The sequence below is a fragment of the Vitis vinifera genome, chromosome 13, assembly GCF_030704535.1.
Source record: "Vitis vinifera cultivar Pinot Noir 40024 chromosome 13, ASM3070453v1".
Lineage (NCBI taxonomy): Eukaryota > Viridiplantae > Streptophyta > Magnoliopsida > Vitales > Vitaceae > Vitis > Vitis vinifera.
Window position 1 is genome coordinate 26,184,044 of NC_081817.1, and position 9,718 is coordinate 26,193,761.

At 33.8% G+C, this 9,718-nt stretch overlaps 1 protein-coding gene across 1 annotated transcript; it reads left to right on the forward strand.

The window, feature by feature from the left end:
- Positions 1-876: 876 nt before the first annotated feature.
- LOC100261913 (glycosyltransferase-like KOBITO 1) lies at positions 877-8,997 on the forward strand. Its single transcript, XM_002268330.4, has 11 exons — positions 877-1,433; positions 3,626-3,775; positions 3,935-3,987; positions 4,557-4,665; positions 4,774-4,908; positions 5,105-5,149; positions 6,944-7,131; positions 7,376-7,517; positions 7,933-7,979; positions 8,164-8,251; positions 8,341-8,997. Exons 1-11 carry the CDS (start codon positions 1,110-1,112, stop codon positions 8,623-8,625), a joined length of 1,566 nt encoding a protein of 521 aa, XP_002268366.1. The 5' UTR covers positions 877-1,109; the 3' UTR covers positions 8,626-8,997.
- The last annotated feature ends 721 nt before the right edge of the window (positions 8,998-9,718 follow it).

A 9,718-nucleotide genomic window follows, 5' to 3' on the forward strand; every position in this document is an offset into this window, starting at 1 on the left:
TTAAATAAAAAAAATCAAAATATTTAATTTTTTTATTCAACTAAAAATAATATATTAATATAAAATTAAAAATAGAAGTATACCCTTCAAGTCAATCTATCTATATGGTTGCTCACATGGCTCGAAGAGTACTTGATCAAATTCTTGAATGTTCCTATCAAGAAACAATTACGAGACTTGAACATGAGTCTCCTCAAACATGTTATCCCATTTTTAAATTAATTTAATGGGTTTGAACGAAGAACGTTTATTCATTATTAAAACTACCGTCAACGATGATACTACATGAAAAAAATTGAAACCTCGAGCTCAAGGACATTTGAGGACATAGTTATCCGATAAAAATATCTAATTCTTATATAATTATTGTATTAAAAGATAAAATTTTATATGAAAAACATGTGGTAGAAAACTCCAACATGTTTTTTATGGATATGTAAAAAGAAATTCATAAATATTATGTGTCATAATATGTATAGTTGTGGAGGAGTACGCCATATTGGACCTATCGATAACAAGTCCAATTTAGTTATATCGATTAATATCATGTTACTTTTAATTGAATGAAAAAAATTAAAATATTAGTTTAATTGAAAAGAGAAATATTTTGGTTTTTTTTTTTAACTCTGGCCAGAAAAACAAAGACAAATTATTACAAAATTATTTTAAATAAAAAAGGGTTGATGAATTTTTTTTTTTAAAAAAAGAAATTATCATTATTTTAGAAAAAAAAATATGAGCTAGATTTTTATCATTAATTGTGAAGTAAATGCCAATAAAAAGTTGTACCCATAGCACTGACACACCTGTCACCACCAGTTACACCCTTGAATTAAAAAATTAAAATACTGCCCCAAATTCTTATTTGGACACACATTTATTTGTCCAAAACGCTGTCTATAATTTATTTATTTATTTATTTTTGTTGTTTTAGTAATTTTAAATTTCTATTTTTGTTTCACTTCCAAACCTGAGCGCCTCTTCAGTTTCTGTGTGTATAAAGTCTTCTTCTCATTTCTCTCTCTTTCTCAATCTCTGTGTGTGTCTCTCTGTTTTTCACTTTCTCCGTTTCTCTCTCCCGGTGTTTCTCCGTTTCCGTAAGGCTCGCAATGGCTGGTCTCCACGCCTCTCTCAGAGGCTCTTCATCCTCTTCGTCTCAGTCGTTCTCCTCCAAGCTTCTGCTTCTTCTCACTCTTCTGCCTCTGACTCTCGCCGCTTTTGCTTTCGTGCTTCAGTGGCGAGGTGGGGTCACCGATCCGGCCACGAGATGGTCGCCGGAGGCCCACAAGTTTCCGGGCATGGACAGCTCGCCACCGACCACCATCGGCCACTCCTCGGCCTCCGATTGCGTCCTTCTGAGCCGTGGATCGTCTCCCTCGTTCCCATACTACCGTGACTGGAAGTTCGATGTCGGGTCCGATCTGAGACCTAAGGTTCGGTTCTGGACTGGAATTTTTGTTTTTGGTGGTAATTGTTTTTGGGGTTTTCTAATTTTGGTTGATTTTTGGTGGGTGTTGCTGGATTTGGTGATTTAAGGTGTTTCAGAAGTTGAATTAGTAATTATACTCTGTTTTACTTTTGGGAAAACTGAGGAAAATGAAAGAAATTGAGGTTTATGTAGTGTTTTTTTTTATATGTATAAATTTTCTGGGAATATGTTCTACTGATTTTGGTGGGTATGCCTAGCGGCGATTTTAGATATTTCCGTGTGTTGAATTATTTCCATCTTGATGAACTTATTGTTGTTTGATTCCCATTTTGATGTGATTCTGTTTCTGCTTTTTCCATTTTTATTTTTATTTTTGTATGGTTATTGCTTGATTCGGCGATTTTAGTCATTTCAGAAGTTCAACTAATAATATTCTCTTAGGTTGCTGAGAAATTTTTTTCTTTTGGGCATTGCTTGATTTGATGTTTGGATGTTGCCTGATTTGGTGACTCAATTTCAAGCTATTGATTCTGATTTGTTCTTGGAATCATGATGCACTTTTCTGGGTTATTTATTTGGTAATTTAGGATAGAATTCATTTTTCTAATCAATATATATATTGATAAATAAGAGAATATATTAGAAGTGTCAAAAGAACTATCGTACAAAAAACAAAATTTTTAATCAATAATTTCATACCTATGTTTGCTTAAAAATAATCCTTACATCCTCTTTTTTGGTTTGTTGGAGGGTGGGGCTGTGTTTTGTGGTTGGGCTGGGTTCATTGCATGCTAAGCCTCTTCAACATAATTTGTACTTGGAAACCAAACATGTCAAGGAATGAAATAATTGATCTGGTAGTGACCTAAAAAGGTGCTAAAGTGTAATAGTGGGTTACATCGATGGGTAATGTGGCAATGGAGATTTTACTGAAGAACAGATAAATTAGGAGATGATGGACATGGGGGGATTATCTATTCAAACACAGAGAAACTTTTAGTTCTATCTTTAATTTTAAGTTCAATATCATTGCTCATCCTATAATGAATCCATGATGATACTGCCTAATGCACCTCACTCCACTAAGTTTTGCATTAAAAATTGGAGAAAAGCACAGTCAATAAAATTGAGTCTAACACTTGAGCCCAGTAAATGAAATAAGTTCATACCTGTTGGTCTTTTCTTCGTGTTGCATTGTTTTGCTTTTTTGTGGGGAACTTTGCCACACCCTTGGTGCTATTTCCAAGAATCAAATATGTCAACACTATGAACAATTGATTCTAGGGAACGGCCAAAACATTGAGTATATTGAACTTACTCAAATGAACAAGCCTTGAATCTCCGTTACATTGGATCATTGCTGAGTCTCTTTCAGCTTTTTCTAGGGCCATATCATCTCTTACATCATAACCCACCTTCTCTTTGTCATACCTCTACCTCTCTTTGCATTCCTCCTCGCTGGTCCATTAGCTAATTTTTCTGGTGAAGGACTAAGCCATCTTAGTCCTTATATGATTGTTCATCACCCTGTCCTCATTGGCAGGTCGTCTATATCTCATGAATGATTTCAGTTCTCACCCCATTTTTTCATTTAATAACATTCACACTTGGCCAAAGTTATTGGCGCTGTTTTTTTCTTCTTTGCGTTCTTTACAATGAAGCTTGGCTGGATTTGATGGTATGGAGTTTGGGTTTGATCTTCTATGTTACAGTAGTGACACTTGGATTTGTAAAAAAATTGGAGAAAATTATACAGAAACATCAACAAGTATAATATGAGCAGTTCACTTGGTTTACCATCATGGGCTACTTTTGCAGTTCATCTAGAAAGAAATTACTAGTTAATGGCGAAATTATTAATAAAAGAAGTCTACCATTGTACTGCCTAGTAAACAATCACACTGATGATGACACTATCTGAGTCCTGCCTAATCTGCATTAGTGTTTAGATTTATCCCAAAACTTGGAGAGAAGCTCTGCTTGGAAAATTTAAGTTGGATGCTGCTCTAAATTTCTGTTCTCTACTTTTAAATAGTAATGTGAAAAACATGATTTACCTTTTAGATCATAAAACAAAAGTATTTGGAAGAAGGATTTTCATTGTTTAGGCAAGGAGCCCTGCGTTAATTAGATTTATACAGCTTATACTCAATAATGATCATATAACCTTGTGCAAGTTCATTTCTTAATATGCAGATATGTATTACGACTAGTACATCAGCTGGTTTAGAACAGATTCTACCATGGATGTTTTATCACAAGGTTATTGGGGTTTCGACCTTTTTTCTTTTTGTGGAAGGAAAGGCTGCATCTCCTAATGTATCCAAAGTCCTGGAATCTATTCCTGTGAGTTGGCATCCTTTGTTCTCACTGTTTTTGTTTGTCAGAGAGAAATTTCTTTTCTTATTCTATTTTTATTTTTATTTTTATTTTAAATTGTGATATTCCACTAGATGCTTAATGGTCTGAATTCCCACGAGCTTGAGTTTTATGTTCCTTTTTCAGGGAGTAAAAGTAATATTTAGAACAAAAGAGCTAGAGGAGCAACAGGCTAAAAGGTTGGTTAATCTTACCACTATAATGGGTGGAAAATACGTGCTTAATTTTGAACTTAGAATGAATTCTTTCTTTTCCCCTGCCCAATTGTTTCTCTGGCTCTTAGTTTTACTGGCAGTTTTGGGGCCAGTTGGACAAAAGAGATAAATGTAGTAAAATACTCTTCTTCATATGAAAGTTCCCTGCACTTTGTTGTGATTATCTTTTTCTGCTTACTTTTGTGGAATATGTTTCATTAACTTTGTTTTCTAGACATTTCATAATTCATACAATTGACTTATTTGCATAGTTGATTGATAAAACCTTTTTTTTTTTTTTTCAACATGTTATCTTCTTGAACTGTAAAAATTTTGCAGAGATTTTTGTTTACTTAATTTTTGTTTGGCTTACCTTTCTTCTATGTTCATTAATTTGTTTTCCAGATGTTCCAAACATTTGACTTGTTGCACGTTAGATTGTCATTCTGACTATTTTTTTAAGCATATTATCATTTTGAACTGCAAAAATTTTACAGAGCCTTCTGTTTACTTATTAATCGTGATTTTTGTATTTTGTGCTGTGGAATTTTCAGCCGTATCTGGAATGAGACATGGTTATCAAGTTTCTTTTACAAACCATGCAATTATGAGCTATTTGTGAAGCAGTCTCTTAATATGGAGATGGCTATTGTCATGGCAAGGGTATGAAAGAATCTATTCTTATACCATCCCTTCATTATTCTTAGTTAACAATTAATAAGCTTTGATCATGTTTTGACCAAAGACTTCTCTCCTGTTTTAAAATATTAGAATGCAGGCATGGACTGGATTCTTCATCTTGACACGGATGAGTTAATGCATCCGGCTGGTGCTACTGAGTATTCTTTGAGGCAGTTGCTGCATGATGTGCCTGGAAATGTGGATATGGTTATATTTCCTAATTATGTGAGTAACACAATTTAGCTTTGCCAGATTTTCCTCCATTTGTATATAGTGATGATATTATTTGATAAATTATAAAAAATGGTTAATCACCTCAATGTATTATCCTTTGATTCCTTTCTGTACCATTTCATTGTTTCTCACCACTTATGGTAGTGATCTATATTGAAAATGATGGCTATTTTTTCTTGTTCTTCAGGAGAGCAGTATTGAACGGGATGATATCAAAGAACCTTTCAGTGAGGTAGGGTATCCATCACTGTTCATCCCCTATACTTGTGTGTCTTAGTTCTCTTTCAATTGATTCAATTGTCAAAATTAAATCTTCCACAAATTTGATGATGATGATGATTCTTTTAAGACCTTAAATATCATATATCTCATATCAATATGGGTTTGTTTAAGGCATTAGACTTGGTATTTTTTACTATAATTACTTTGATAGAGAAGACTGGATGAATATTTTCATGTTAGCCATCAATGCAGCAAAATAGTAAATTTGTGATATTGCAACATCTCACACTGTTTAAGCAGGAATAATTGTCTTGGTTACTTGAGGTTCATACACATGTTTTTATGACCTGTATATTTCTTTGATGAGATAACTGTATGCCTGACTTAATGGATCAATTAGCTGCACTTCCCTAGTCTGGTTGGGTTTAAAACTGTGAGATAGTTTGTCCCTTGGTCTTGTTTACATTAGGATACAATTACATTACGATCACTCCATATAGAATTTTTTTAACTCTTTTCTATCTAGTATATTGACACTGAGGTCTCAAACTTCAGTCTTGTATCACTAGTTCCTTGGGTGGGCTACATTTGTAGTGGAGTCAGTGGGCAAAGCTTTTCTCTACAAGTTTCCCAGCATAAGAAATTCAGTGTGCATCATAAATATTTGGTTAAAGGTGGTAATATTTAAGTTTTTTGCGTTTTTATTTTAACTTATCCAACCTATAATCACGATAGTCTTATCCCATCATATAATCATATTATCCCAAAATATTAAAATAAATTTACATGTACTGCAAAAATACCCCCAATTAGATTTAGTTTTCCCCAATTAGTTGCTGTCAGAATGCCAAGAATTTGAAAATGTGTCATATTTCAATATCCCACTGTAGCCAAGCAAAATCCATGTGTCAAAACATGGAGCCAAATTTAGATGCACCTGAGTTTTTCACTTGTATAGTTCCAACTAAATGTTCAAGTTCTAACTCAACTTGCAAAACCTCCTTCTGAAACTTCTGTGCAACTTTGAATTCTCAAACTCTATTTGGTCATTTCCATCCATTTTTAATACATAGAAAAGCCTGCTCGTGAATAGCTTCATTCCAGGTGACTGAAAAAAATAAAGTTAAAAGTTTAGATTGAGAAGGTTTGTAATGTCTTCCTTCCTTCTTATCTTTGCTTAGTTTCATTTTATTGTGAGGTTAGAGATGAACATTGTCTTTTATTTAAATATTGGGAAAACAATGCCATATGAAATACCAACATGCATTTACTCATGTAAATTATTTATTGAAATTTGTGTTATGTTCTGTTCAAAAAAGAAATGCACCCACCAGTATGTTTTTTTTTGGTTTTATAACTCAAAGCTGATAATAGCAAAATTGACATGTCTCACTTCAGTGTATAATTTTTCTAGGTTTTGAAAATGTAAAGGTTTTGTCTAAATCTTATTCCAGTAAACGTGTTAACTTTTCTGTTTATGAAAAAAAAATTGTATTAGCTTATGTGGCTTCAGAGTTTTATCCTTTATTAAAATTTAGGAATGAGAAAAGTGCTAGGAGTTTAAATTGTCATTTAGGAAAATGCCAAAATTTTGTTATTTAGAAACATGCCAAATTTTTGTCATTGGATTTGCTTTTCTTGGAGAATTCGTAAATCTTATTCAACATATGTCTTGTTCTTGGCTCATTTAGGAAAATGCCAAATTTTTGTTATTTAGAAACGTGCCAAATTTTTTTCATTGGATTTGCTTTTCTTGGAGAATTTGTAAATGTTATTCAACATATGTTTTGTTCCTGTCTCATAGGTGTCAATGTTCAAGAAGAACTATGACCATCTTCCAAAGGATACATATTTTGGCATGTACAAAGAATCAACTCGCGGTAATCCAAACTACTTTTTGACTTATGGAAATGGCAAATCAGTTGCTCGGATTCAAGATCATCTTCGTCCCAATGGTGCACATAGATGGCACAATTATATGAAAACCCCAAAGTAGGTTACTTTTTCTAGTTTAAACATTTGATTGTATGGATATACATGTTATCTGTTACAAATCTTTTCCTTTTCCCCTTCTATTTGAAGGATTATAGACAATTTTTTTCCCATGCTCAGTTTGATCCTTCTTCTCCTGTTATCTATGTTATTATTCTTATTTTGAAAACTCTAGTCAAAAGTTGTGTCATATATTAAGTGGCTTCTTGTGAGCAATAACCATGTTTCCTTTAATCCTTGGTAGTGAAATCAAATTGGAAGAGGCTGCTGTTCTACATTACACATACACTAAATTTTCAGACTTGACTTCTAGACGTGATCGTTGTGGCTGCAAGCCTACAAAGGAGGATGTCAAAAGATGCTTCATGTTGGAGTTTGACAGAGCCGTGAGTTTAATACCTTTTTTTGTTCTCACTCTCTTCTTTCTGCCACTACTACTAGATTGGCCGCAAGGATGGACTTAGGGAAACCATAATCAGCAATCTGGGCTATAAAATAAGTGAGAGTTGAATAAGATTGTTGATATGCATAAAGAGAAGTATCGTAATCACTAGTGCTTTCTGAAATGAACTGTCAAAGTGTTTTAAATGGAGAAGGTAAAGTTCAAAAAAGGACTTGCATCGAGTGGTGAGGAAAATTTTCAAGACTAGCAGATAAATGATTCTAAAAGCTAGTCTGTTTAGTTGTTAACAACAATTATGGTTTCCAGTGGTTGATTTACGTTTTCTTTTCTTTTTTTTCGGGTCCCATTTTACGTCTGATGGATCTTTTATTGTATTTATGTAACATTATGCTTTGCAGGCATTCATAATTGCTTCAACTGCAACTGAGGAGGAAATGCTAAACTGGTGAGTATTAAAATTATAAAAAATAATTCAACTTTTCTCCATTCTAGTTGCTGTTTATATTTGATTTTCTTTTTTGAATCCGTTGAATCTAACTGATATGGGTGAGTGGGGGCAGCTCTTCTTTGAAGATTATTGGCATCTCAAAAATTTAAATTCAAATATTTGGTTTGTTCCTCTCCTTTAGGTATCGTGAGCACATCGTCTGGACTGACAAAGCACTAAACATGAAACTTTTGAGGAAGGGGATTCTAACTCGCATATATGCTCCCATGGTAAGTATGATTGTAGTTACCCTTAAACTAAATCGTATCTTCTTTCCTAGAATTTTTTTTATTTATTTCTTCACCCATATTTTTTTCAGGCCATCATTCAAGGTTTGAGGGAGTCTGGTGTTTTCAGCTCTGTTATTGCATCTGCCCCAACAACTCTGTCAAAGGACAAGTTCTTATCTACCATTGGAAGTACCAACTCATCTAGAGCTGTTGCCTCTGAATCCCTCCCATCCCGAAAGTTTGGTAGAAGCAAAGAATCTCAGGCAACAGCCCGGAAGGCATTGGAAATCGCAGATGCTGCATCTCATAAAGCTGCAGTTCCACCATTGTCGCCCCCAGGCATGGATGATGAGCACCTCGTGAGCGAAGCATGATGGATTTCCTGGCATGAATGCTTCTTATTCTTCTCCTTTCTGCTTGGATGTTGATTCCAAGAGATTTTTGATTTTCTTATTTACTATTGAGGCTAAGAATCAGGAGAGAAGCAAGAGGTCGTTGGGATTCATTCATGTTTGGTTTCATGGGGTTTCAAGGTTTCCCGATCACTACCCAAGCGCTGATGTAAATTTTTTAGAGAGAAAAAGAGAGAGAGTTTTGGTACACAGACCCTTTCTAGGCTGGTAACTGAAAATCTTGGTCTCTGATTGTTGTGTATAGAAATCAAGGAGGTATTGAGTCTGTTGACAGTGACAGAGGATCATCTTTATTTCTTAATTCAATACAACTTCTATTGACATTCTGGAAAACCAGGCTCTCAATATCATACCTGGGAATCATCAATAATTAGTATTCAACAACAATTCTGCATTTCTTGGAAGTGTTGGAAATTGGATTCCTTTTGGCATTTTCCAGGGAAATTGGGCATATGTACCAGGCTGACTTTTATCCAAGTTTCAGCTTGAAGATGGTATGTTTCTTCATATGATCTTTATAGCCGGACCCACATTTTCTTTTCCTGGTGTCATTTTCTACTGAAACAAACACTCTTTTAACTTGGAAAATGTCAATAGCTCAGTTAATGCATCCAGAAAGGTGGTCTGATGCAGTTAGCAAAGAAAGTTAGTACTTTATTTTTTAGTCTAAAAGTCATTGGGCCCATCATGGATGACCAACAAAGCATGACTGTCATTCTCATAATTGATGCCTTCCCCATATTTGTTCACTTCTGGAAAGGGTTGTTTGGCTAAAAGCACCACATAACATCTAAATCTAAAAAATAATCCTTTCTTTTTTCAATTAAATATATTTCTCTTTTCATAGAAATATTCTTCATCAAATTTTTTTAAACTTTGTTCAAATTGAAAGTTAAAGGGAAAATATAATGGAATTACGAAATAAAATGAAGGTATAAAAAAATAAGATAAAATATAAATAAATAGAATCAAGGTACAAAGAGATCAAACTAAGATAAAAATTAATGAGATATCATAAAAACGAATGAACCTGTTATAAAATAATAAGACTTGA